The following is a 25,363-nucleotide window of genomic DNA, read 5'->3' as shown; positions in this document are numbered from 1 at the left end:
ATTTGAAAAATCGGGCTCGTGTACACCATGGCACGACGATAATAAAAGTCGCGTGAAATTGGCGTGAGCAAAAATTTAGAAACGTTGAAACAAAAGTACGATTTGAAAACTTAAGGCTGTAACTCGCCATCTTGTTCGAGCGAAATGATTTCGTGGAAGAGTGAGAGAGAGATAGGGAGAAGGATGAGTAGGGATGAAGAATTGTGTAGTTGTGCGCGCGTTGCATTGAAAATGAACACGACGGAGCAGTCAGCTGACCCTGTCTTGTGATATCAGTCAGGCAAAGCTCGAGACTCGTTGGGTGGGTTCGTTTCAGTACGTCGGACGTCTCCGTAAGTTTTTATTATTTCTGAGTACAGTTTATCGTTCTGTTCTGCGAAATAATAGTATTTCGATCGTGATATTAATAACTTTTCGTTCGATTGATCGGTGAGTTTAAAATATTGGGTAAAATAAGGTTTGGAGACGGTATTTGAGAAGGAAAAAAAAGAGGAGACTCGCGCGGCTCGGATATCGATCGTTTGCCACTTTACCGTGCGCCATAGCATCTCCTATCTCCCGGGATAAATTTCATATATTTATGCTTGGCACGGACCCCGAAACTTTCTACGATCTATTTTCAACCCCACGAACTTCAATCATTTCGAAAAATTATATAAAAATGAGAAAAACCGTTAAATCACGAATCGCGAGACAAAAATCCCATGCCTCGCTCGCTCTCTCTCGCTCTCACGCTAATCCACGTCTCTAGCAGACGGCTACGCCTTTTTTCGAACGCACAAGTGCTCACGTGAATCCATCACGACTTGTACCCCACCCGAAACACTCGTGAAATATCATTTGTTTTTTTCCCCCTGTTTTTCGTCCCGAACCTCGTAATTCGAGAGTTTAAAATCAAATTAAACTCGGTCTGCGTTTTCGTTGTTAAAAAGTCGACCATTTTATGTCCTATCATCTCGTTTATGTGACGAATTTTCATTTTCGTCGGGAGTGGCTTTTAGCCGATCTATCAGCACCGATTTCTCTCCATTACTAACCAAATGATCGTTCCATAATTTTTCAAATCGTTTTTTCTGTCGAACGTGTTTTTATTAATTTCGAATCCACTTGGGATCGTTTGTTTTTGCTCACAAACTTCCACATTTTCAGCATCCTTCCGTTTTTTACGGTACATTCGGAATTTTTGCATTTACTTTCCAAATAGCGATAATTTTGATCGACTTTTTTTTCGCAAATTTTCAAAAATCCTCACAATTTTTTAACCATTTAAAATACTTCGAATTTCACATTTTTTCCCTTGCAGATATAATCATTCAAGATGAGCCACGGCTTGCCAAAGTTGAGCAATGTTAGTAAGGAGTCTCAGTTCGGATATGTCTATGCGGTCTCCGGTCCCGGTGAGTTGAAAATTCAAAAAAAAAGTCCCAAAATCCGAAAAAACATTAATGGGCTACAGAACTCAAAAAACTCTCAATTCTCTATTGTTTTAGTCGTCACAGCCGAAAAAATGTCCGGATCCGCTATGTACGAGCTTGTGCGAGTCGGATATTACGAACTAGTCGGAGAAATTATTCGTTTGGAAGGTGACATGGCGACTATTCAGGTAAAGTAGTCAAAACTCATTTCCTCCTCCATTTTTTTTGACATAAAATTACAAATCCCATTCAATTGTTTCGCTTGACATTGCTGACAATGAAATATTGAAAAATTCTCATTTTCCAAATAATTTTCGTTCATTGTCAATAAGAATCGTCATTAATTTTCAAACGATGAAAAATTGTATGCAAACGAAGGAATTTTCGTCCATTTTTTTGCATTTTCCATTCGGTTTTCCTCCACGGAGCTTTAGAAAATTCAATTTTCCCAATTTTTCAAAATGTTTATCCAATTCCGCTCATTCCAATGTCAATAAATAGAAGAAAAGAACGAATAATTTTTATGGATACCGCGTTTGAATGGTTTTAAAAAATGTTTCATTTAAAAAATTGGTAAATTTGACAGGTTTACGAAGAAACGAGTGGCGTGACGGTCGGCGATCCAGTTTTGCGTACAGGCAAGCCCTTGTCAGTGGAATTGGGTCCAGGAATATTGGGCAGTATTTTTGACGGTATTCAGCGTCCGTTGAAAGACATCAACGAATTGACGAGCTCGATTTACATCCCGAAGGGGGTCAATGTGCCTGCGCTATCTCGAACGATCAGCTGGGAATTCAATCCTCTGAATATTAAAAATGGAAGTCACATTACCGGGGGCGATCTCTACGGTATAGTGCACGAGAACACCTTGGTCAAACACAAAATGATGCTGCCCTCGAAGAGCAAAGGAACCGTGACTTACGTCGCTCCTGCTGGAAACTACACGGTCGACGTGAGTTTTTCGTTCGTTGCAGTAACGAAATTTCAAAGATTTTTCCCAAGAAATTGCCCCGAATTGAGGATTTTTGGGGAACTGTGATTCTCCTTCATTTTTTTCTTCGTGCTATTTTTTTATCGTAGAGATTCAATTTTACGAATATTTTCACAGGACGTCGTTCTCGAGACCGAATTCGATGGAGAGAAGAGCAAGTACACCATGTTGCAGGTACAATCATAATTTTTCGTTGTATAACGACGGCAGAGCTCGTGCTTGGATCCCGCCAACGAATCCAGTGAAAAATTGTAGTCGAAGCGACTCCGAATCTTCATTCCATCATAAAACGTCACTTTTTTCTGATAATTCGATTCAATTGAATTTCTAAATCTTCTAAATTCTAAAAATTCATTAAATTCTCATTGTTATTTCATCAAATTTGTAAAAGCTCCAAGAAAATGTCAAAAAAAGATTTTTTTTGAAAAAAACAACTTTCGTTTTCAAGGAATCGTGAATAAAAACATTGTACAAATGAATTGCAGGTGTGGCCGGTACGTCAGCCGAGACCAGTGACAGAAAAACTGCCAGCGAATCACCCCCTGCTGACTGGTCAACGTGTATTGGACTCGTTATTCCCGTAAGCATAATTTTTTATCTTCCATACAGTTGAACCTGAAATTCCGAACGTTTTGTCGCTCGGAATTTCCTCGATCCAAAGAAATCGAGTTCTTGATTCGAATGAAGCTAAATTTCGAAATATTTTTGACACCAGGTGCGTCCAGGGTGGCACCACGGCGATTCCCGGAGCTTTCGGTTGCGGTAAAACCGTGATTTCTCAAGCTCTGTCCAAATACTCGAACTCCGAGGTCATTATTTACGTCGGTTGCGGAGAACGTGGTAACGAAATGTCTGAAGTACTTCGTGATTTCCCTGAGCTCTCCGTCGAGATCGACGGCGTTACGGAATCGATCATGAAACGTACTGCTCTCGTCGCCAACACTTCGAACATGCCTGTCGCCGCTCGTGAAGCCTCCATTTATACCGGTGAACTTCAAACTTTTTATTCAAAGTTTCTCGGCAGCAATTCGAGTCTCGATGTTGGCTCGGTTTCTCCAGCAATTTATTGTCGGACTTTCAATTTTTCGTTGGCTTTTCAAGCAACTTTTTAACGGACTCAAAAATTCATTGTCAAGTAGCAATTTTAAGGGGATCCTCGAGTCCACGAATTCGTAAAATTCTGCTTCGATTTGGTAAAGTTTCTTTTTTCAATGCTCGTTTTTTGTTGAATCAACGAAAATGCGAACGACGGAAGCCATCGAGTGATTTAGTCAAAAAATGTTTGTCCTCATTTCCCATTTTTCTTTCCCCAGGAATCACTTTGTCCGAATATTTCCGTGACATGGGTTACAACGTCGCGATGATGGCCGATTCGACCTCTCGTTGGGCGGAAGCTCTTCGTGAGATTTCAGGACGTTTGGCAGAGATGCCCGCGGATTCCGGGTACCCGGCGTACCTCGGAGCGAGATTGGCCAGTTTTTACGAGCGCGCTGGTCGCGTCAAGTGTCTTGGAAATCCGGACCGCGAGGGCTCCGTCAGCATCGTCGGGGCTGTCTCACCTCCCGGTGGTGACTTCTCCGATCCCGTTACGAGCGCGACCCTCGGTATCGTCCAAGTATTCTGGGGGCTGGACAAAAAGCTCGCCCAACGAAAACACTTTCCTTCCATCAACTGGCTCATCTCCTACAGCAAATATTTACGCGCCCTCGACGATTTCTACGACAAAAACTTCCAGGAATTCGTACCTCTTCGTACCAAAGTCAAAGAAATCCTCCAGGAGGAGGAAGATCTTTCGGAAATCGTACAATTGGTCGGCAAAGCCTCCCTCGCTGAATCCGACAAAATAACTCTCGAAGTCGCCAAGTTGCTCAAGGACGATTTCTTGCAACAAAACAGGTGATTTTTCCCTTGGAATTTACACTCGAAATGTCACTTGGGATTATTTCATTCGAGAAATTTGCCTGCTTTTTTGTCCTGGACTCAATTCGAAGCTGAAATTCCCAAAATTTCGATTCTTTTTTCCGATTTCGTATTAAATATTATCAATCGCATCAAGCGAGAAGGTTCGAAATGTTGGATCCTGTGCAATGTTCGTTTGAAATTATTCGGACGACTGGCACGAATATTTTCCTCACTTTAACAGAATTCCAAACATTTTGGCATCACCGGCTTGTTTTTATTAGTTTTCAAACTGTCGAGAGAATACTATTTTATCAGAAAGGCTCAACCGTCGAAAGCAAACATCAAAACAAAACGTTCCCACAGGATTAGAATGGGAAAGCCCACTTTCAGTTATTTCAGGATTCAATTCCAATGAATCAGAACAATTTTTAATAACGAAATGAGAACGAGACGCGTCGCTGACTCGAGCATGTGGTTTTGACCCAACGGTCGATTCTGACCAGGTTTATTTCCAAATGATTTACGAGCCTTTCGGAGCCTCCGTTGACCCTTCACCTGCCCGCCGCATGTGGCAGTTTTGACGAGAAATATTTTTTCATATTTTTCCCTTCACGCTTAATTTTCAATGAAAATTTCACGCTTTTTTCCAGTAATTAAAAGGTGGATTTTCATTGAATTTTAATTACTTTTGAATTCATTGAAATTCTCATTGGATGAAATCAAATGAAAAAAGTCTGTTGATGTAAGAATGAATAATCATCGTTGAAATTTCTAGTTATTCGCCTTACGATCGGTTCTGTCCGTTCTACAAAACCGTCGGGATGTTGCGTAACATGATCGCGTTTTACGACATGGCGAGGCATGCGGTCGAATCGACAGCTCAATCGGACAACAAAATAACCTGGAACGTAATTCGCGACAGCATGGGCAACATTATTTATCAATTGAGCTCGATGAAATTCAAGGTGAGAAGAGAAAAAGGAAAAATAAGTGGAATGAAAAGTATTGGAAAGTGGTCAAAAATTTATTGAGCCAGTGATTTTTTGGGAGCGATAAATTATTGGTGCAAATATTACTGAAATTTTGCAATGAATTCGATAAAAATATTGAAAATTGAAAAAAAAAAAATGTCGTTTTACAGGATCCTGTGAAGGACGGCGAGGCCAAAATCCGAGCGGACTTTGATCAGTTGTTGGACGACATTCAGCTGGCGTTCAGGAGCCTCGAGGACTAAGAGGCTCCTCAAATTCGTGCCTCGATCAAGAAGCGATTAAATCGTGAATGTTCGAAGTTCCCAAAAGTCTAATTGTGGGATTGTTCCATTAATATTTCAACATAATTGAGAGAGGGGAGAAAAGAGACGAGAGAGGCGGAGAAATTGGTGGATTTGCGAGAAACGTTGAAAAAAGCAGCTCTTCGTCTTTCGCATTTTTCTTACAAACATAAATTCAAAATAATCTGCCCAAGGGGACGTTGACCGTCGGAGATTTTGATGTCCTGGAAAGATTCTCCAGCTTGAAAAACAAAAACACAAGAATCCCGAAGAAAAATATGAAAAATTGTAAATAACTGAAGGCGTTGCACGCAGTTTATTATTATTTTTTGTTTAAAAAAAAACACGAAGAGCTGCGAGTGCGAAAGCCTCGCTGGGATCGAGACAATAAAAATAGGGACGAGTGTCCGAGTATTTCGTCTCCGAAGCAAAAAAATCCATTTCCCAATCACCGTAAACGTCGTTTTGGCACAACAAATTTTTCAAAGTCAAATTCTATATCGTTGAGCAGGGGGAAAGAGAAGAAAAAGTGAAGGTCGAAGGGCGCTAAAAAACTTTGACGTTTTAATCCACGCCCAAATTCTCTTGAATTCCAATAAAATTGCAATTTAGCAAGAAAATAATAAATTGCAAAAATGTCCTGAAGAATTTAAAAATACGAAAACGAATTTCTTAAACTTCGCTGTCGATTCCAAGTGCTGAAAAAACCATCGAGAAAATAAGAAAGTACTTTATTTTCAAATCTGCCGAAATGAATCCCCATGAACGACAGCATTCTTACGAGCAAAATTGATTCTAAATTCATTTTTAAATATGGAAATCATGAAGTATTAGCTATTGTATCATAATATATGTTAAAGTGATAGAGAGTTAAATATAGGCCGTTAAATAGATACTAAAATACTATGTTTGTGTAAGAATCGAGATAAAAATGGCGTTGAAAGGCTAAACTTTAATCCAAGAATTTAAAGCTAAATTCGAGGAAGTGCTTAGGCTTGTTAAATGAGGTGCTGGGTGGTCATATGCTCGGGCTCGAGCATATCGAAGGAAGCTTCGCGAGGTCCAGCTCGTTTCCAGCAGCTCCAGTATCATTTCCATTGTACGATATGTAAAAAACATTAAAAACGAAATAAATAAATATATGCACAAAAAGGGAATAAGGAACGATCTGGTGGTAATTTTTGATTCGAGCAGGATTAAACAAAACTATATAAACTATTAATCGGTCAGAAGGGGGACAAAAACGGTTTATCGCAATTGTTAATTGGACTTGGATAAAAACTGTACAAATAAATATCAAGTGACCAAAAAAGGAAAAATAAATGTTTCGATTCTCTATTTAATTACTTCATTATTGGCCGAGGCTTGAATTAATTGTTGATCGTTGAAAATGTTTATAATTGGCGAAGTAATTTGTTTTAATGTTGATTCAATATTAAAAAGCAATCGATAGATTCACTTTCTGATGTTGTTGGGTACTTGGAAATCAATTAATCGAACAGTTTATTCGATCGTTGCTACCACGAGTTGTCACAAGTGTGGAAACTCGTGAGTTTTGAACGAAAAATCTTTGATGTATACGAAATGCAGAATTTTCTATCGTTTTGAAAGTTAATGGGAAGTAGCGAAAAAAAAGTTGTGGATAAAAAGAGAGAAAGTGTTTGCTAAGTGCTACGACGTCGAAACTCGTATTTTTCATTTTATTATTAATATAACAATAATCCCGTGGTATATACATCAACGATATAATAAAGCACGCGAAATTTCGACGATTTAACGCGCTCAAACTCGAAAAGTTGCAAACTAAACAATTTTTAATATTTTCTATGAAGAATGCAGAATTTATATACATTATTTATACTTTTTACACGATCATTTCTAACTCAGGGTCTTCCCGAGCTCAGAGAAAGATAGAAATATAGGAGAGAGAGAGATCGGATAGAAATATCCTACTAAACTCGAGACTTCGCCTCAATGACAAAGACGAAATTCGAATCAATTATTTCAGCTCTTTAAACGACCAATTTCCGATATTTGCACAACGTTGTTAACGCCTCCGTTTCTCAACTGATTGTTTTCCCTCTTCAATTGAGCTATCATTTGCTTCAACGTTGCCACTTCGTGTCTCAGCTTTTCATTCTCTCGCAAACATTGTCCCATTCCTTGATTCGCTGTTCTCAGCTCGCTTATGTATTCGCAAGCTTTTGCCAATATTCCTCCCTTGCTCTGGGTCTCGTAGTTCGTTTTTCCCTCGCCCCCACTGCTCCCATTTCCGTTGCTGTTTGGTACACTGTTGTTACATTCGGGAATTATTTTTCCTAACTTTGCTATCCAATTGTTGATTTTATCTCTTCGCCTTCGTTCTACTTCGTTGTGGGTCGCTCTCCGTCGATCGTCGCGCTGCAATATTTAGAATGCTGATTACACACTATGGAATTTGAAATTTCCTGGTTAAATTACTTTTCCCCTCTCTCTTGATGCTCATCGTCCAATTTTCAAATGACTTTTTAATCAACGAGTTATGGGACTTGAAGAAATTGAGAAAAATAATAGAAACTAATAGAATTTTGAAAAATTCATTACTTTTTTGACTCCTGGTCCAGTAGAACGAGGAGTTTCGATCTGAATAGTTCCCGATCTAGGTGACATGGATCTGGATGTTTGAGCGGTTGTAAAAACGTCGTTGGCGTTTCCGATAACATAAAATTGTCCATTTATCGGCGAGGTGAGAACCTGGACGGCGTTATTGCTTTGCTGATTCGTCGGAAGATCCAGTTCGTTGTCATCGGCTTCGTTCACTTGAACAACACGGTAGGCCAAAGCTTCTTGGTAACGGAGGCCGTCGTCATCGGCTCCGTCTCCTGGAGCCGCGCAATAGACTTCTTAAATACGACAATCCGCTTCAGTAATAGGCAGGAAAGGTTTATTCTACTTTGAGAAGGTTTATTTTAAATGTGGAACCATGCAAAGTGAATTTCAATGAATAACTGCGGGTTTATGGAGTTATCCGTAACCGTCAAATTAGAAAAAAATTATTGAGCTTTGCAATTAGAACGTTGCCTGCTGTAATAATCCATCCAAAAATTGCATTCAAATTGACCTTTCAAATCTTTCTTAGTCACGATTTATCATTTGAACTTAAGCCGAGATTGAGTCTTATATATCAAATTCTCTTGAGCCTCTTCAAGTATGAAATGCTTTTTTTGGACAGTAAAAGAAAGAATGAAAGAGAATTTACTAGAGAAATAATTTGAGTGTAGAAATTTACCACTGAGTGGATCATCAGCATCGCAGTCGACGATCTCGGCTTCCTCGATGACGATTCCAGTTCCGTCGTCGTTCTTGACGCGGACGGCACTGCAAAAATCTTTTGTTCTTTCAAGTGTCACAAAAAACGAACAAAAACATGAGGGGTAACGGGGAGGGAAAAAGGATAACAAATGAGAATCGAGGAGACGAAATTAAAGTGGACACGAAACACAAATGACCTTGGACGAGATTCGTAATATAGAGAACAGCGAGCTCGTGTGATCGAAAAAATCGTGGTAATTGAGGCAAAAAACAAGAGTATCGTTACCTCACATCGTGCTGCTCGAGATGCTGCTCCAGTATGTCCATTTCACTTTTTTGCCACCAAAAAAAAGCCGTTTGAATTTGTCAAAATTCACGTGAGCTGGTCACGGGGACACGACAAGGAGGTCATGTGGTGCGGATAAAATGGCGTCGTAAGACGCGCGCAACTCTGTGAGAACGTCGTATGTGTATATATAAAACTTTTTTATACAGGGTGGCCCGAAAGCAATGTGATAACGAGAGTTCGAAGTTTAATTCGAGACTGAAATCAAAATCGAAAATAACCGAAAGGTCCGGTGACGTTTTTCGATAATGAGACTTCTTTTTTTCAATGAGTTAATCATCATTGGAATTGGAGGCTCAGTGTACGCAGTGATGAATTTTTTAATACAGAGAATAGCTTTGTTTCTACATCTCATTTTTTGCTCATCTCTGTATACACTTGAAATATTCATTTACCCGCTCAAATTTTGTCCTGCTTCTTTTTACTTTTTCTCACATTCATGGCTCTGATCAGACTTCGATATTTCCCTATTTTCACCCATTTTCGGCGGTTCATTGCAAATTTCCAAATTTTGGAGGTGTATGAGTCAAAATGAACTGCGAATTTGGATTCAACGCGATTCACATGGGAACTTGTCCGGTTTCTCATAGAAATGGTGAAAAGTGGGGGTAAGCGAGCGGCGGGGAAATTTCGGGTTGCTAGAGTTAGAGCTAGCACAGGGGAGTCAGGGGACTCGGACACACGGTCCACACTATTCCACACTCGAGACAGAATGGACTTGCAAGTCTTGCAACGAGAGATGATTGCTCGGTATAGTTGACACTGTTGACACAGTCGACACAGTCCAACGTTGCCCGGGACACAGTTGGTTGGAAGCCTGCCATTTTTCTTGAGTTCCAGTTGGGCGGTTATCGTATATGCATGCGAATTGCTGTGCTTCAAACTCGAAAGAGTTTACAAACAATTAGTATGATGTTTCTCGTGATTTCATTGGTGCGTGCTTTGAAAGAGGTCGAACAGCAGATAAGACACTTGTTCGAAAAAGAACAATTCACTGTCCGCCGGGTAAAACGTTTGAAAACTGCAAAGGTATTTGGATTACGTCTTGTGTGTCAAAACTTGTTTACTTTATTGTGATGTGCACCTTTGTTTGGTTATGCTTCAAAAAATCATTGAGTTTTCGATTTATTTGTATTTGAATGACTTCGTAAATGTTTAACAAGCTGACAACGACCATTGAAACACCGTTTCAATGGAGTGTCACAGATGATGAAACATAGGCCATGACCTGCTTCTTCAAAACAATTGAACCAGTTATTTTAAGGCCATTATAATATGAAGAATTTCCATATTTGGGATCATCGAAAATATTTTTCCACTAGGAAAAAAATAGTTGATCATCGATTTCAATGGCGTTTCTCTGGGCGCTCGCAAATCCAAAACCGAATTTTGCTTTGAATTTTGGCATAGCATTTCATTTTGACTAACGCAGTATTCATCGAACGACGCGCCGGAGAGATCAAAACGTTTTAGAATTGACGAAAAAAACCTTCGAAATAAATCCTCTGTATCGTTAGTCGCTAGGATCGCGAGTTTCTAAAACCTTCACTATAGTCGATCGGCTATCACAACACAAAAATGATTCAATCAAATTGAAAAGTGACATTTATTTATGAAAATAGATTTATAAAAACTAAATTTCGATTAATTTCAATATTTCATTGGCTTTTCGCTAAAACTTATGGCGGACTTTTTAATAAAAAGTTTCTACTAACTCAAATATTTTTTATTGAATGAAAAAAGTTGAAAGTGAAGAGAAAATGAATTTTTCTCTAATTACGAAGTGACCCCTGCATTTGTAAAACGATCAAAAAAATTTGTAATATTATCGAGATTTAGATTTAGATAGAGAAAAAAAATTGATCTGTTGAGACATTTTCACGTTTTTCAATGTCGAAAAATCATATCGACCTTGTTAAAACAGAAATCGAACCCTTAATTACAATTCCTCGAAACATTTATCGAAAATGTAATGATTTTTTTTGTCTTGCAGCAACTTCCTCTGTCCTTAGGAATAATAATAAAAAAGCCAACCGTTTGTTGTTGCATCACGACTATGGGATATTCTGTCGGACATATCGCATCATACATAATTGGAGCAATCGTTCGCTACATTGGAAGTTTACATTTGTTTATGGATAAAGGAGCACTGAAGATGACTAATCGATGATCAACAAGTTCATTTCAGTTGATTTGTCAATTTGCACAACTGTTGTTGCACTTAACGGCTATGGAAATGACTTTGTTGATTGGACATGAAGTTTTGACGAGTGAGGAGTATATAAGCAGCTCATCGGATCAGTGTTTTTATCAAGTTCTTTGCAACTGTTTCCAGTTCAGCAACAATGGCAAAAATCTCAGTCTTTCTCTGCGTTGTTCTAGTCGTTTCGGTAAGTACGATTGAAAAATGTATCGATGGATTTGCAAACAGGATAAATTGAGCATTACAATTGACTCGAACGATGTTATGAGAGTTTACGGTGCTTGGAAACAGAAAAATTGATAATTTTTTCATTCAGATTCCCTGAACTATTATGCGATCTCACTATTGTCATAATTTACTATTAAAGAGTAGAAAAATTGAAGGAAATGCGTCCACGAGGACTGGGATAGTCCTGGATAAAAATAAATTTTGTTATAAAATTGACAGGTGGCTTTTGCCTACGATCCAGAAGAGGAGAGACAGAAAATACAGGAACAGGCTGTGAAAAATTGTGTCAGAAGCATAAATCGTGTTTTCACGGAGGTAGCACAAAAATATGAAAAAACAGTAAAACCAATGGAAAACGAGGAAATGAGAAACGTAAGAAAAGGTTTTTCGTTATAGCATGAAAGTCAAAATCTAATTTTTGATTTCATTTATATTGATATTATTGTGAATACAGAAAGCATGGGACTACTACAGTAAAGCGGCTGATATTTTGAACGGGCTTAACGCACAAGTGAGAAATTCTAAGGAACCAATTAGAATGTCGTTTGTCCTCAAAACATTTGGCGGCAATGCCATCATGTGCAGTGACGACGTAAGTACAATCCTAAATGGAGCTTAATAACCCGTTAAATCAATTGAAACCTTAAAAGACTTAGAAAGTTTCAGCCACGAAATTGGGATTCCTAAATAAACCTGAGCACAACATTTTTTCAGGTCTCTCGTAAAGTGTATGATGCTTTTTACGATGCGTACGATGGACTTGACAAATTGGCTCAGCAGGATGGCCAGTGATGAGATGCTTCTATCACCCTTAATAAACTGGACGACTATCATCAGGGAGAATCGCGAGCATGAGCGATTCCGTCGACTAAAATTTAAACTTCAAAATAATTCGATAAATTGTAATTCATAAAATGGTCTTAGCATTTTCACAATGAATTACATTCTTCAATATTTCGAAACTGTTCATTTATCGCAGTAATAACATTCCCTTCAATAATAAAATGCTTTTTCTTTTAAAAAATTAGAAAATTTTCTCTTGTAACTCTTCATAACCTTCTAATGGCCGTTTTTTCCGACGCGGTCCAAACTCGGCTCAATTTTTTTCATATAGTTTCGAGATAGGATGAACCGAGTTTAAACTCAGATTAAGGGGATATTACGATATCTGTGGCCCCCGAGTTTTGGCCATATGCGGTCTTAATATTTGGCCCGAAATAAGACTTTTCAAGAATAAAAAAAATCAAAATTCGGCATTTAAGGGGGTGAAACAGGTTTATAATTTTTGATAAACGGAGTATTTTTTGGTAGATTTCCTTGGAATTCGGGGAAAACATTCTAGAAAACGAGTAATTTCAAAAGTGTCAGGCAGTTTATTAAAACTTTTTTTTTAAGGGGATAAACCAAAGCTTTGAACGTGTTTTAAATCGTCGTATTTTTGTCAAATTCTCTGAAATTCGGTTTTCAAGATGAATGCATGATTGTTCTTCGTTAATAATGCAGAAAGTAGGTCTCAAGACTATTAGCGTTACTCGGAATTTACCACGTGGAGGAATTTCGAATCCCTGGCCCTTATAAGGACCGTTGTGTATGTGTGCGCGCGGGTGATAAATAACTGCCTTCCCCCCCCCCCCCCATGGTTCGATGCTAACACGCATATAGAGAATGGTGCACACGCACACGATGGGAACTCGTTAAAAATGTTCAATTTTTGAAAATAAAACAAGCAGCATAAATATTTCAATAATACGCTAACTTCGCGACTCTCATTTTTCCTCCTCAGCTGAGTTGCGATTGCGATCTCATTTTCCCCCTCGACCGAGTTATGATTATCATTATATTTGATATTCAAGCATAATAGCTATGTATGGTCGGAATGAGTGACCACAATTTCAACTTTAAAACTCCTCTTCTACTTTTTTAAAGGCTGAATTTCGATTTTTGATATGCTAGAAAAAAGTCTCATTTTCGATCCAATATGTACGCTGCATCGTTAGAAGTATAGGGGCCAAAAATATATAAAGCTCAAACTTTTAACCCTCATGGTTCACCCCTTAAAGCTGAATTTCGATTTTCATTGCACTAGAAAAAAGTTAATTTTCGATTTCACAAACGTATAATGCTTCAAAATTCAAACTCCGGTTTCACCCCCTTAAAAACCGAATTTCGATTTTTTTTATTATTGAAAAGTCTTATTTTGGGCCAAATATAAAGATTGCATGGCTAAAACTCGGGGCTACGGATATCGTAATACTGCCCAGATTATTGTTGGAGAAAACTGGCATAAATGGCTTGCAAAATATATTTGAAACGCCACGTTTCGCGATTTTTTATCCTACGGAAACGTTTTTATCAGTAATCGGCAAAGTAGAAATGCTGGGATAATTATTTCATTAAAAAATATATTTCAAGCGAATTATAAAATAAATACGCATAATGCCGAGATTTGATTGACGTAAATAGCGCGTCGTAGCGAGTCTTATTTCCGATTGGGGTATAGTTGATGACAAACGCGATTTAAATCGATTTCGGACGCAAGTACGCATATTTCTGTGTGTCGAATCGCAGTAATTGCTGCAACTCCGGCAGTGTCTTCGGTCAGGAGTGATCAAGATGGCTGGTGTCATCGCTCGCTGCGTTCAAATTCCAAGAGGACAATTTGGTGAGTTTACTTCAATAAATCAGTTTGAAAGAACGAAAAAACTTGTGGAACCTTACGTCGATAATAATTGAGATTCGACGGTTGTTTTGAGCGGGTTCGTCGCTCAATTGTTTCGTAAACTCCTACGCAATATCGCGCAATCTTTTATTGTCAAGGTTATGTAATTAAAACAAGTGTACATTTTTATTGTACGATCGATTCGAAGGTCTTCTTGGACAAGTTTTGAGCATCCAGCAGGCACGAGGTTACGCTGATGCAGCTCCCGAAGGAAAGGTAAATTTTTCCCTCACCTTATCTGTCATAATTACACGATCGACAAATTTTTTTGCTTATCAAACGTTCACGCTCCTCATCATCGATCCCTACAAATCGGTGTCATAATGAAAATTGTTTTCTGCACGATAAAAGATTCAAAATTTCGACAGCATTTTCAAGTGTCACATTTTATTTAATTTTTTTTTATCAATTTCTAATCGTTTGACATCTTTGCAAGTTCCACGTAATATGCATTTTCTTATGTGAACTGGTAAACATATGTATAGCCTCGTATACATATGTATACAAACATACTTGTAGGTTTGTGACGTTGAAATTTCGTCCAATCAAAAATGTTTTTCTGACTTGTTTTTTAAGATTTTCGAAAAAACGTAGAAATTCTTACATCAGTTTTTTTATAAATAAACAAATTAATTAATAAAACAATCTTTCAAAATTTAGATTTCCCATAAAAATAACTGATAAATCCAAATAATTATTTGAACGTTCGAATGCTCGCGTTATCAGAAAGTTGGTGGTCCGTTGGCAGACCAGGACAGAATATTCACGAACCTGTACGGCAGACACGACTGGCGATTGAAAGGTGCTTTGAAACGAGGCGATTGGTATAAAACAAAAGAGATATTGGACAAGGGAACAGATTGGATAGTGAACGAAGTGAAAGTCTCGGGTTTGAGAGGTCGAGGCGGAGCAGGTTTTCCGTCAGGAATGAAATGGTCATTTATGAACAAACCCTCGGACGGAAGGCCAAAGTATTTGGTGATAAATGCTGACGAGGGTGAGCCTGGAACGTGCAAAGATCGCGAGATTCTGCGCCACGATCCCCACAAGCTTGTCGAGGGGTGTCTGATCGCCGGAAGAGCGATGGGAGCTTGCGCCGCTTACATCTACATCAGGGGTGAATTCTACAATGAAGCATCGAATGTTCAAGTCGCAATCGCAGAGGCTTATCAGGCTGGACTCATCGGCAAAAACGCCTGTGGCTCCGGCTACAATTTTGATATTTTTGTTCAGCGCGGAGCGGGAGCTTATATTTGTGGTGAAGAAACTGCTCTAATTGAATCCATCGAAGGGAAACAAGGCAAACCTAGGCTAAAACCTCCCTTTCCTGCTGACGTTGGACTCTTCGGATGCCCCACAACGGTCACCAACGTCGAGACGGTCGCTGTTGCACCGGTACTGCAATAATTTATGGAATATATTTGTTCATAATATCCGATCATTACATTCAAATCGCTGTCTTCAGAGAGTTTCAATCTGACCTGAAATCCTCATTTTTTATTAAATTGCTGGTTTTTTGCAGAACAGATCGTTCTTTGTGTTAATCGCGTCACTTATCAAAGTTAAAACAACGCTTGAAAGGTTGAAAGAAAAAAAACGAACGTAAAACACGAATCACTCTGAGCTTTTTCTTTCAGGATTGAAAAATCCTGGTAATTGGAGTTTCGTTTGCAAAATTTTTTTTTTTCGATCCTACGAATTTGATCTTTCGTTATTTCAACCAATAATTTGCTTTTTCCAGACAATTTGTCGTCGTGGCGGTGCGTGGTTCGCTTCATTCGGTCGGCCGCGTAACAGCGGCACGAAATTGTATAATATTTCGGGACACGTTAACACGCCGTGTACCGTCGAGGAAGAAATGTCGATTCCCCTTAAAGAATTGATCGAAAGGCACGCGGGTGGAGTCATCGGCGGATGGGACAATCTCCTGGGCGTCATACCCGGCGGCTCGTCAACTCCGATCATTCCAAAAACGTAAAACTTTCAAAAATGAATTATAACTAAAGCTCTAAAAAATAATTCAAAAGAGATTGAGAAGCTGAATTTGATTGTTCGAAATTGTTTTCAATTTTCATCTGAAAACAGGATCGAAAGCTGAAAATTTGATTTCTGTTCGAAGCTAAACCTTCGAATTGACAAAATTCGTTCGAAACTGCGAATCTTAATGGCTTTTTCATTTTATTTTTTTCGCTACTCAAATATTTCGATTGAAAGACGAATTTCCATTCGAAATTGCGCTTTTTCTTTGCAGTGTTTGCGACACCGTACTCATGGATTTCGACGACCTCGTTAGAGTGCAAAGCTCGTTCGGCACTGCGGCTGTAATCGTGATGAACAAGCAAACCGATGTAATCAAAGCAATCGCTCGTCTCATTAGTTTCTACAAACACGAATCGTGTGGTCAGTGTACTCCTTGCCGCGAAGGAATAAGTTGGATGTACAAAATAATGTGTCGGTGAGTAGAGAAATTCACTAAATCAATTTCATTTGAAAAAAAAAATTCAAAAATATTTATTCTTACTCGAAGGGACAATAAAAATGAAAAAAAAACCAATAAAATTCAAACTTAATCGATTAAAAGCTTCGATTTTTTTATTTTGGACAGATTTGTCGAGGGCAATGCGGAGGAGCACGAGATCGATATGTTATGGGAGTTGACGAAGCAGATCGAGCTACACACGATTTGTGCATTGGCAGATGGTGCAGCGTGGCCAGTTCAAGGTCTGATTCGGCACTTCAGACCGGTAATCGAAGAGAGAATGCAGAAATTCAAGAGCGGAAAGCGCGTCGCAGCACTGAATTGAGCAAAAACTCTCTAGGAATATCGAGTTTCGTTGATTTTGTTATTTCTCATCGTCCTTTCCTGTCTCGAACGCAATCGAGCTTCATTACGAATATTTATTTCCCCAAAGAATGTAGATGTGTATATATAAAGGAGAAGTAAACGACAACACAGGAAAAAAGGAATTTTAGCAAAAGATCTGCTTGATTGAAATTAATCGAAGTATAGTAAAATGTATTAAGGAGGATTCCCATGAGTCGGGAGTTTTTTCAATAATCAATTGAAGTGTAAAGTCTTTCTGGTTTATTTGAATCCTGAAAAATCCAAAACAAAGAATTTCAGCACCTTTTGAATATTCGAACTGAAATTGCGATTTTTTTCCAGGGCTTTTCATCTACTACATTTTCGTCAACGAGACATTTTTTATTTTTTTACCCCTGAAAAATAGGGGAGAAAGACTTTCGCATGAAAAATATCGAAAGAAAAATTTCCAGGGCTTGAGGACGAAGCTCGTTGAAATTCTCATCCGTTTCAAGATTCCAGCGATAACGGCAAGCTTATGAATTTCCAATCTCACCCCGCCCAATCTGTGTACGTTTTTTTTCTCTTTCTAATTCTAGTGTTGAAGACTCGTGTCGAGTTTCCTCTTTGGCATGGAGAAAATTACAAGGTCGATAGTGTTCTCAGAGCGGCAACTCGTCGCGGTGAACACGCGTGGAAATGATGGCCTCTGAAAAATTCATGCGAGATATAATTCATCCACCTTTTTCTGGGTTAACGACACGCTCGATTTATCAACCTCGAACCTTCCTCGGTAGAGGACGACGTCGAATTATTCCTCTTTTAATAACGGGAAAATATTCTTTCCGCTAATTGCTTCCTGAAAATTGCAATTATTTCGAATTATTACATAGAAAAGTGCATTTCGATGAATTTGAAAAGCTCGAGTTCCCTACATCACTATTTGGAGAGTAAAAAATTGTAAAAATGTGCTTGATCGACGTTCATCCATGACCAATTTTATCTTTCAAGCTCAAAGACCCCCTGAAGAGTTCCCTGGAAGCTGTGAAAACTGTCAAAGCTACAGCATTACTGCACTGGACCAATTTCACGAAGCACAAAGTTTTCTACAATAAATTTCTCGACAACGACTCTTCCTTAATGTCGGAATGAATTTTGGGGTCTTGCATTTTTTGTTCCATCTCCATGCCTTTCCAGTGCACACGCTGGGGAATGTGAATTCAATCAACTCGATCAACAATACGTAAAAAGTTGGGACTTTGTAGTGAGAATAGCCTCAAATCTGGAAAAAGTGCTAATCGATAAAATTATCAAACGACAATAAGCCTCATACAAGAGATTTTTCTTTTCTTTTAAATTGATTTATTTATCATCACGAACTCTAAACGTTCCGTAACACTATGTATAATATTTCCATACGATAAATATGTCGATTTTGCCCATTATTTTATCATATCTTTGATTTTTCTTCATATTTTCATTCACTTATTTTTTTTTCACCTTATTTATCAATTTTGTCTCAATAACGGTACAATGTGTGCGTATACAATATATATATAATATATACAAAAGCGCTCGCATGGATTTACAAGAGATAATTGTTTAATTATTTTCATACCTGGCGTTAAATCGAGACTGTCTTTTTTGCATTTTTCTCTCTTTCTCTCTTCCAATTTCTCGTTCTCATTCGTGCTTTTTCTCACTCATTCTTCCATATTTTCATACATTTATATATAATTTTTCTTATTTTTTTGTCGAAATAACCGTTTCGTTTTTCTTCCGTATTTTTTTACTTAAAAATAAGAGTAAACGGGGCTAGGCGGTTTTAAGAGGACGCGTCAAAAATATTCGTCGATTGATTTCAGACGAATTTAGCAACGTGTGGGGAGGCTTCGCTTGTTCCTCGTTTCATATTTTCTTTATTATTTTTATTTATTTTATTCTTGTTAGTTAAGCGCACAAACTGTCTTTTATGGTAGGTCCGTTGTTGCCTTATTTTATTTATCGGCCCCTCGTCACTCGGTTTTGTCGTACACACTCCAGAAATTGAGACTCGATATTCGCAACGAAACTTTCAATGATTTTACACATGCTCACAAATCCGTTCACTGAACAGATCTTCTGAGCCCTTCTCATTCGACATAAAAAGATTGAGTACAAATTTTTGTTGATCGAACAGTTGGTCAAGTGGTTCGAGAGTGAAAGACAAACTTTTCATTATTTATGCAAAATTTGGAAAATTTATTTTCAAAATAAAAATAAATTTTCGAAAATGTTTCTAGTCGATAAACAAATCAGAGCTCAAGCTAATTTTTACAGCTGAACACCTCGATTGGTCAACAAAGTGATTCAACAAATCCAACGACGTTTCCTTCATGTCAAAACGCAATGAACATTTTTTCGTTATTATTTCGCTAACTAGTGCAAATAATGATTTTCATTTCTGTAGTAAAAGTTCAATTTCCAGTTTTTCCAATATGTACCAACAAACTCTTCCAAATTTTTACCCCCCACCCATGCATTGTTTCCGCAAGTTGTCAACATTTCAATCACAATTTAGCTAATTAACAAAACGTCTCTATACAGAAACAAGTTCCCTCATTTAAACACATATTCACCAACGAAATACGATCGTTAAGGGAAACTCGTTTTTTTTCTACATTTTTTTTAAGCAAATGCCTTGCTTTCGTAAACCGTTGCCAGGAAAGACTCGCTTTTTCTACCGAATGTTTAAGACAAACTAGTTTTTCCGGCTCAATTACCAGTCGAAATTGATTCGAATGAATTAAGCTTCGGCAAAATCAGTTCACCTCAAAATCGGCTTTGGCCGGTATAAACATAAAACAACGCTAAATAAATGAATTTACAATTTGTTACTTTCGGTGCTGAATCAATTGACAATCGTGAATTAAAAATAAGTTTTTATTCATGAAATTTCGTTTCTACCCAATTTAGTCGTACAATTTTGTCAAAAAATTGCGTGGGGGTAGGAGGCGAGGGTCAAATCGACTTTTCCTTTTACAACGTGTTTTATTTTGTCATTCATTTGTTTGTTTTACGATATGATTAAAGCTCGCTCGTGCTCGCTCTCTCCGTTGGTCACGATCATGTCGCGTGCCCCGATTTTGTTTTTATTTTCTTTTCGACACGTCGATCGATCGTGCCTTGATTGTTAGAAATAAAGCTCCTGTTCTGACCGGGCCACGCGCATTTTTCTCACCTAATTTTTTTTGCTCTCTCTCTCTCTCTCTCTTTCACTCTTTTCTAAATAGCATTGAAATTTGCATTTTTGAAAAGCAACGGGATCGCCTTGTTTCTTCTTCGTGCGTATCGTAATTTTTTCAAAATATCTTCAGTTTCTTTTGGGAAACAAATGAAAACGCCTCGTAAGTTCGATCCAGACGTCCCTTTTCAATGAAAAATGCAATTTTCAAAATCATTCTTCTAACACGTATCCAATATATAATCGGCCTATAAAAATAGACGTTTTTTCTATTGCGATTGATGCTACATGTCGGATCTCCATTAAGTCACTTGCCGGGACCGCGAGAGTCTTTGATTTTCGACGAGGAAACTTTTTTCTTCGATTTATAAAAACAAAAGATACGAGAAAAATAGGAAAAATGGGATTCGTGATGAAAAAATCGGAAAAAATAAATCTAGAGCGGAGCGTGATTGGTCCCACGATTCCAGGACCGGAAGCCGCTGCCGATACAAAGACAATCCCGCCGATACTTTACTAAAATCAGTTCGAGACTCGCTCGATCATCGTTCTTCGTCGATTTCTCGCGACTAACTAACAACTGAGCCATTTCTTTCAGCTCTCGAAGTCCAGACTCATGTGCATCCTAAACGGGGGCTGATTTTTTTCGGAGGCAATGCTCGCGCAAAAGGTCGGTGTGGATGGAAGGCACGGGGTAGGATATCAAAAGGGGGTTTTCTCTGTTTAAGGTTTACATTTTCTTCTTGCTCGTCGCGAACCTCGCAGCAGTTATTATAACAATAGTTTTCATAGTTATGTTATTATTTATAATTATAGTAAAATTGAGGTGCGATTCCGACTGAAAATTGTGAAAAAATCCTTTTCTGTCCTCCTTCGCATATTTCAACAGTTCATTCTTCAAAGATTTTCATTAAAATTGAAAAGAAATTCAAAGAAATTCATTAAAATTGTATCCTCAGAAAAGAGCAAACGACTTCAAGCTCACTATTGCTCGAGTAAAATTTCTTCAAAATGTGCATCAAAGATTCTTTCAAATTCCAGAAAAAAATGTCCAAGTATCATCGAAAACGCTCGAAAGTAAAAAAAAAGGAAGAGAGAAAGGAGTAAAACTGAGAATTTTATCAGCAATTCAGTCGGAGCAGCGTCCCGAGATGATGAAAGTTCGAGAAAGTGGAGGATCCCGGAGAACCGTCAGGCGTGATTAAAAGAGGAAAGGAGAAAAAAAGAAGGGATAAAAAGGCTGGAGGAGGTTGGGGACTATCGATCATCGTCGGAGGTCCAATCGCTCGAGGCCCAAGCGGGCAGCGGAGTTTCGTATTCCCATCCGGGTCCGCAATAGCGCCAGGCGTGTAAATACATGACAAGATCGGATGGTTTGGGATCGCGGTATTTGACTTTGCACTCGTAGCAGTGAGGGTCGACGGTGACTTTGTCATTGGCAAAGCTCGAGTCCGGAGCTTCGGAGCCGGTTTGCGTGCCGACGGTAACTTTTTGAGTTGCGTTTTGTTGTTTGGCTTGTTCCTGTTGTTCGTTTTGAACGAGATTGAGAATTTCGCGACGATTTTCATCGTCGATTGGCCCCGGGGTCGAGGACGGTGAAAGCTCTTTTTCGTTGCTCGAATTCGAGACTCGATCCTCCATGTCCAGCTTGGGTTTGAACAAACTCATCTCGGAGTCGCCGTCCATGCCGAGCCAATTCTCGGCGTTGTGGATACCGATCAAATCCTTCACCAACTCCTCGTCCGTCTTACCGATCTTTCCACCCTTCCCTTTCTCCGGACCGAACACCACGTGATTGTACAAAGGGTCGTTCACCACTGGGAAACCGAGATACTGCAAATGCACTCGAATCTGATGCATCCTTCCGGTCTGAGGCTTGCACAGCACCACCGATGATATTCCGTTGTAACTCAAACGCTTGAAACGCGTCACGCAATCTTTTCCTTTGTCCGATACTTTGCAGACACCGATCTTGTACGAAACGACCTCGATCGGCTCGTTGCACACGACTTCTTCCTCAGGAAATTCGCCCTCAACTCGACACACGTATTGTTTGTGAACCTGGAAAAGGAAAACGCAGATTTTTATTATTTTACGACTGCTGAGCATGAGAGGATTTTCACGATTTTCATTTTTTTCGAAACAAATCTCTTTCTCTGTCTCTCGGGCCTGAAATACTGAAGGTACAGAAAAGGCACCGGGGACTTTTTTCTAGACAATTTGGTGCTCTACAAGATTGCTCCTGAGGACTTTTGCTGTATTTCGAACCGTTGGGCCAGTACACGCGATAAGAGTGAGCTTCTCCCCACGCTCGGGTAACCAGTTATATTTTTAAAGAGCTCCCTGGACAAAAGTACGGAAGATACATGAGCGGGGCCGGGGACTTTTTTGTAGGAAATTTAATGCTTTACAAGATTGGTCCAGTAGACATTTGCTGTATTTCGAACGGTTAAGGCGGTACACGCGGTGAAAGACCGTCCTGACACGAGCTCTGGAAACCGGTTACTTTTTCAAAGAGTTCTCAGGACGAAAGTCCTGAAGATACATGAGTGGTGCCCGGGACATTTTTTGAAGGAAATTTAATGCTCTACAAGATCGGTCCTATGGACCTCCGTTCTATCTCCAATCGGTTTGGAGATATGGTCAAAAAACCGAAGCTCTTTTTTTTCGACTTTTTTTCTCAACTCGATTTTCCATTCCCGATGAAATAAGAAGACCCGACGAACCTGACGGTTGCGAATCTGGTGCTCCATCTGTCTGGCCTTTTTGGGGGTTCTCCCAAACAGTAAAATTCCACTGGTCAGCCTGTCAAGCCTGTGAATGGTGCGTAAATTCTTCAGGTTGTATTCCTTGGCCAGAATGAAAACAACGGTGTTATGGCGATAGCGACCACAAGGATGGACCTGCAATTCGATAAAGAAAAAATCGTTACTTCTCTCCCGAAGGACGTCGACAGAGAAAAAAAAATAATATTCAACGAAAATGACGTAAAAATCCGATTGGGAATGAAGAACGACAAAGATTGGAAAACACTTTTTTTCTTTTAAGTGTAAGAAAAAAAATTTTCATCTCCAAAGAATCATAGCTGGACCGGAGCCAACGATTTCGATCGTTCAAATCCTTCTCGCGTTGCTTTTTTTTTTTTAATTTTTTCCAGTTTAGTTAATAAATAGTGGAGCAACTAACGTCAGGCAAAAAAAATGTGGGGAGAAGAGAATGAGGTGAAGAGTGACGATAAATATGCCCAGGGCAACTTGTAAACGATGCTGAAACTCTTCTCTCCGAGTTCCCAGCAGAGCTATTGCAAAAGCGCGAATACCGTTAAAGGATTTACGCGATGTACAGTCGCGGTGAAAAAAACGTCCAGAGAAAAAAGTCGAATTGTTCCTTTTGAATGGAAATTCAAATTTTTTTTTTCAATTTTATTCCTTCATCATTGAATTCGGAGCGAGAAGAATGACGATAAATTATTTAAAAATTATAAAATAAGATTCGAAATTTGAAAATAAAAGAAAATCAATTTTTTCAGGTATTTCGATGACAAAAGTGTCAAGAAACCGAAAAATCATCGCCGTTTTAAATTGAATTTTGAAGTTTAAAAAATGCAGGTAAAAATTTGTTGACCTTTTTTCTAGTATTTTTATTCCGAAATTGCTTCGATGTTTTATTTCTTCGTTGTGCTGCTGAATAAACGATATCGACTAGTTTCGTATCGCACTTAGTTCAAAGGAACACGAGGAGCTTTTACCTGATTTTTTCAATCTTTTTTCCAAATATCTCAAATTCCTTCGTACGTGGGGTAGAATTCGTAATTTTCTCTGGGTTCATTCCGGGCTGTCTGTTTTTTTTTTTTTTCATTCCTCCCTTGCTTGTAGAATTTTATTCGTTTTTAATATCGATGGAATGAAAACACGGCAAAAAATGGACGAAAACGGATTCCAATGAATGCGAATAATTAATAAAAAAATTAATTGGAACGAATTTTTTCTGTCGATCATTAAATAGTTGAAATTAAAAATTACTCAAATTTTGAAACTTCGAATTACCGACATATCGAGAGTAAGGAAAAATAAATGATTACAATTAAAGTAATTTTTTGAATAATTCATACGAATAAATTGGAATGAAAAGAAAATTTTGCCAGAATAAAAAAAACATCAATTGAACACACTGAAAAATTAAAAAATTGATTTTTTTAAATTTCCAATCCTACTGTGAAACGTCACGAAAACGGTTGTTTTTCCTCATTAAAATTCGTCCCACTCCCGGCCATCGGTTCAATCCCAACAATGAGTGATTTATAGTTTAAATAAAAGGAATGAGCACGATAAAAGGATGAAAATAAAAGTGAAAGACGCGAATACGACAAAGGGGTTCAAGGATAAATTGCCAATCGAAAGATCGAGAAACGAGAGAGAGAAAAAAAAGAAAAAAATCCGTAAATGGATTCTGGCCCCCCGAGGCTGTCCACACCTGTCGATGAAAATATACTCCGAGACGCGATAACGTGTTTGGTAAGCCTGGTTGTTGTGATCTCGTTGATTTAAGGATGCACATTTTTTTCGTACAGTCTTTACCAAAAATTTAAAAATTAAAAAAAGAAAAATCGAAAATTCAAAAGGAGACAAAAATCATGAGCAAATTCGGTGATTTGAAAAGAATCATTCCAATTAGAAAAGGATATTTAAAAAAAAAACTTTGAAATGCCGAGGAAAAATTAATTTTTCATTCTTTTTCCATTTACCTAAAAAATTTCTTCATAGTTTCGATAAATTTAATGAATTTCCGTTCATGACATTTTGCATGATTTTTTTTTGTCAAAAAATTTGATGATCATGACGCGAAAAAATGGATATTAGATTTTGTTTCTCGTTCGATTGTCAAGCGAGTGTCAAATCCGACATCCGCGATGACAAAATCCGGGGAAATCTTTAGAGAAATACAAAAACGTTAAAAAAAAATAAGACTG

At 38.4% G+C, this 25,363-nt stretch overlaps 5 protein-coding genes across 11 annotated transcripts in view; 3 read left to right on the top strand and 2 right to left on the bottom strand.

Moving 5' to 3' along the window:
- The first annotated feature begins 200 nt into the window (after window positions 1-200).
- On the top strand, window positions 201-6,745 carry LOC122417685 (V-type proton ATPase catalytic subunit A). Of its 2 annotated transcripts, none has more exons than XM_043431432.1 (10): window positions 201-332; window positions 1,304-1,397; window positions 1,491-1,603; window positions 2,002-2,367; window positions 2,524-2,580; window positions 2,892-2,986; window positions 3,122-3,393; window positions 3,720-4,302; window positions 5,084-5,273; window positions 5,450-6,745. In XM_043431432.1, exons 2-10 carry the CDS (start codon window positions 1,319-1,321, stop codon window positions 5,540-5,542), a joined length of 1,848 nt encoding a protein of 615 aa, XP_043287367.1. In that variant the 5' UTR covers window positions 201-332; window positions 1,304-1,318; the 3' UTR covers window positions 5,543-6,745. The 2 variants fall into 2 exon arrangements, with proteins under 2 accessions (XP_043287367.1, XP_043287369.1); XM_043431434.1 differs by having other exon boundaries at window positions 295-429.
- A 494-nt stretch (window positions 6,746-7,239) lies between these two features.
- On the bottom strand, window positions 7,240-9,319 carry Usf. Of its 3 annotated transcripts, none has more exons than XM_043431436.1 (4): window positions 9,159-9,319; window positions 8,850-8,938; window positions 8,165-8,460; window positions 7,240-7,981 (listed from the first exon to the last, which is right to left on the bottom strand). In XM_043431436.1, the coding sequence occupies exons 1-4, from the start codon at window positions 9,197-9,199 to the stop codon at window positions 7,586-7,588; spliced, it is 822 nt and encodes a 273-aa protein (XP_043287371.1). In that variant the 5' UTR covers window positions 9,200-9,319; the 3' UTR covers window positions 7,240-7,585. The 3 variants fall into 3 exon arrangements, with proteins under 3 accessions (XP_043287371.1, XP_043287372.1, XP_043287370.1); XM_043431437.1 differs by having other exon boundaries at window positions 8,165-8,442; XM_043431435.1 differs by having other exon boundaries at window positions 8,165-8,463; window positions 9,159-9,318.
- Window positions 9,320-9,888: 569 nt separating this feature from the next.
- On the top strand, window positions 9,889-12,611 carry LOC122417687 (uncharacterized). Of its 3 annotated transcripts, none has more exons than XM_043431439.1 (5): window positions 9,889-10,247; window positions 11,231-11,608; window positions 11,869-12,021; window positions 12,104-12,241; window positions 12,364-12,611. In XM_043431439.1, exons 2-5 carry the CDS (start codon window positions 11,564-11,566, stop codon window positions 12,439-12,441), a joined length of 414 nt encoding a protein of 137 aa, XP_043287374.1. In that variant the 5' UTR covers window positions 9,889-10,247; window positions 11,231-11,563; the 3' UTR covers window positions 12,442-12,611. The 3 variants fall into 3 exon arrangements, with proteins under 3 accessions (XP_043287374.1, XP_043287373.1, XP_043287375.1); XM_043431438.1 differs by having other exon boundaries at window positions 11,212-11,608; XM_043431440.1 differs by lacking the exon at window positions 9,889-10,247 and adding an exon at window positions 10,303-10,817 and having other exon boundaries at window positions 11,212-11,608.
- A 1,518-nt stretch (window positions 12,612-14,129) lies between these two features.
- Window positions 14,130-17,445, top strand: ND-51 (NADH dehydrogenase (ubiquinone) 51 kDa subunit). The gene is made up of 6 exons (XM_043431460.1): window positions 14,130-14,311; window positions 14,517-14,584; window positions 15,095-15,763; window positions 16,110-16,342; window positions 16,620-16,823; window positions 16,974-17,445. Exons 1-6 carry the CDS (start codon window positions 14,263-14,265, stop codon window positions 17,170-17,172), a joined length of 1,422 nt encoding a protein of 473 aa, XP_043287395.1. The 5' UTR covers window positions 14,130-14,262; the 3' UTR covers window positions 17,173-17,445.
- A 1,056-nt stretch (window positions 17,446-18,501) lies between these two features.
- The window catches only part of LOC122417695 (RNA pseudouridylate synthase domain-containing protein 2-like), a 114,370-nt gene continuing 107,508 nt past the window's right edge, over window positions 18,502-25,363 (bottom strand). For both annotated transcript variants that reach the window (XM_043431457.1, XM_043431458.1), the window contains 2 exons: window positions 23,121-23,297; window positions 18,502-22,455 (listed from right to left, as the gene is read on the bottom strand). In XM_043431457.1, coding sequence (XP_043287392.1) covers window positions 21,652-22,455; window positions 23,121-23,297 — 981 coding nt within the window. In that variant the 3' untranslated portion in view covers window positions 18,502-21,651. The remainder of the gene's footprint in view (window positions 22,456-23,120; window positions 23,298-25,363) is intronic.

This window comes from Venturia canescens, chromosome 11, assembly GCF_019457755.1.
Source record: "Venturia canescens isolate UGA chromosome 11, ASM1945775v1, whole genome shotgun sequence".
NCBI lineage: Eukaryota > Metazoa > Arthropoda > Insecta > Hymenoptera > Ichneumonidae > Venturia > Venturia canescens.
This window is presented reverse-complemented; position numbering and strand designations above follow the sequence as displayed.

What these genes read in the sequence shown, in the direction of transcription:
- Usf (XM_043431435.1), bottom strand. Translation starts at nt 9,199, where the DNA reads ATGGACATACTGGAGCAGCATCTCGAGCAGCACGATGTGAG. An exon ending in CTCGAGCAGCACGATGTGAG is followed by an intron (nt 8,939 to 9,158) that starts GTAACGATACTC and finishes AGATTTTTGCAG; the next exon opens with TGCCGTCCGCGTCAAGAACG. An exon ending in CTGGACCAGGAGTCAAAAAA is followed by an intron (nt 7,982 to 8,164) that starts GTAATGAATTTT and finishes TAAATATTGCAG; the next exon opens with CGCGACGATCGACGGAGAGC.
- LOC122417685 (XM_043431432.1), top strand. Translation starts at nt 1,319, where the DNA reads ATGAGCCACGGCTTGCCAAAGTTGAGCAATGTTAGTAAGGAGTCTCAG. An exon ending in GCAAGTACACCATGTTGCAG is followed by an intron (nt 2,581 to 2,891) that starts GTACAATCATAA and finishes AATGAATTGCAG; the next exon opens with GTGTGGCCGGTACGTCAGCC. An exon ending in TGAGCTCGATGAAATTCAAG is followed by an intron (nt 5,274 to 5,449) that starts GTGAGAAGAGAA and finishes GTCGTTTTACAG; the next exon opens with GATCCTGTGAAGGACGGCGA.
- ND-51 (XM_043431460.1), top strand. Translation starts at nt 14,263, where the DNA reads ATGGCTGGTGTCATCGCTCGCTGCGTTCAAATTCCAAGAGGACAATTT. An exon ending in AATTCCAAGAGGACAATTTG is followed by an intron (nt 14,312 to 14,516) that starts GTGAGTTTACTT and finishes ATCGATTCGAAG; the next exon opens with GTCTTCTTGGACAAGTTTTG. An exon ending in ACTCCGATCATTCCAAAAAC is followed by an intron (nt 16,343 to 16,619) that starts GTAAAACTTTCA and finishes TTTTCTTTGCAG; the next exon opens with TGTTTGCGACACCGTACTCA.
- LOC122417687 (XM_043431439.1), top strand. Translation starts at nt 11,564, where the DNA reads ATGGCAAAAATCTCAGTCTTTCTCTGCGTTGTTCTAGTCGTTTCG. An exon ending in GCGTTGTTCTAGTCGTTTCG is followed by an intron (nt 11,609 to 11,868) that starts GTAAGTACGATT and finishes TAAAATTGACAG; the next exon opens with GTGGCTTTTGCCTACGATCC. An exon ending in AAAACGAGGAAATGAGAAAC is followed by an intron (nt 12,022 to 12,103) that starts GTAAGAAAAGGT and finishes TTGTGAATACAG; the next exon opens with AAAGCATGGGACTACTACAG.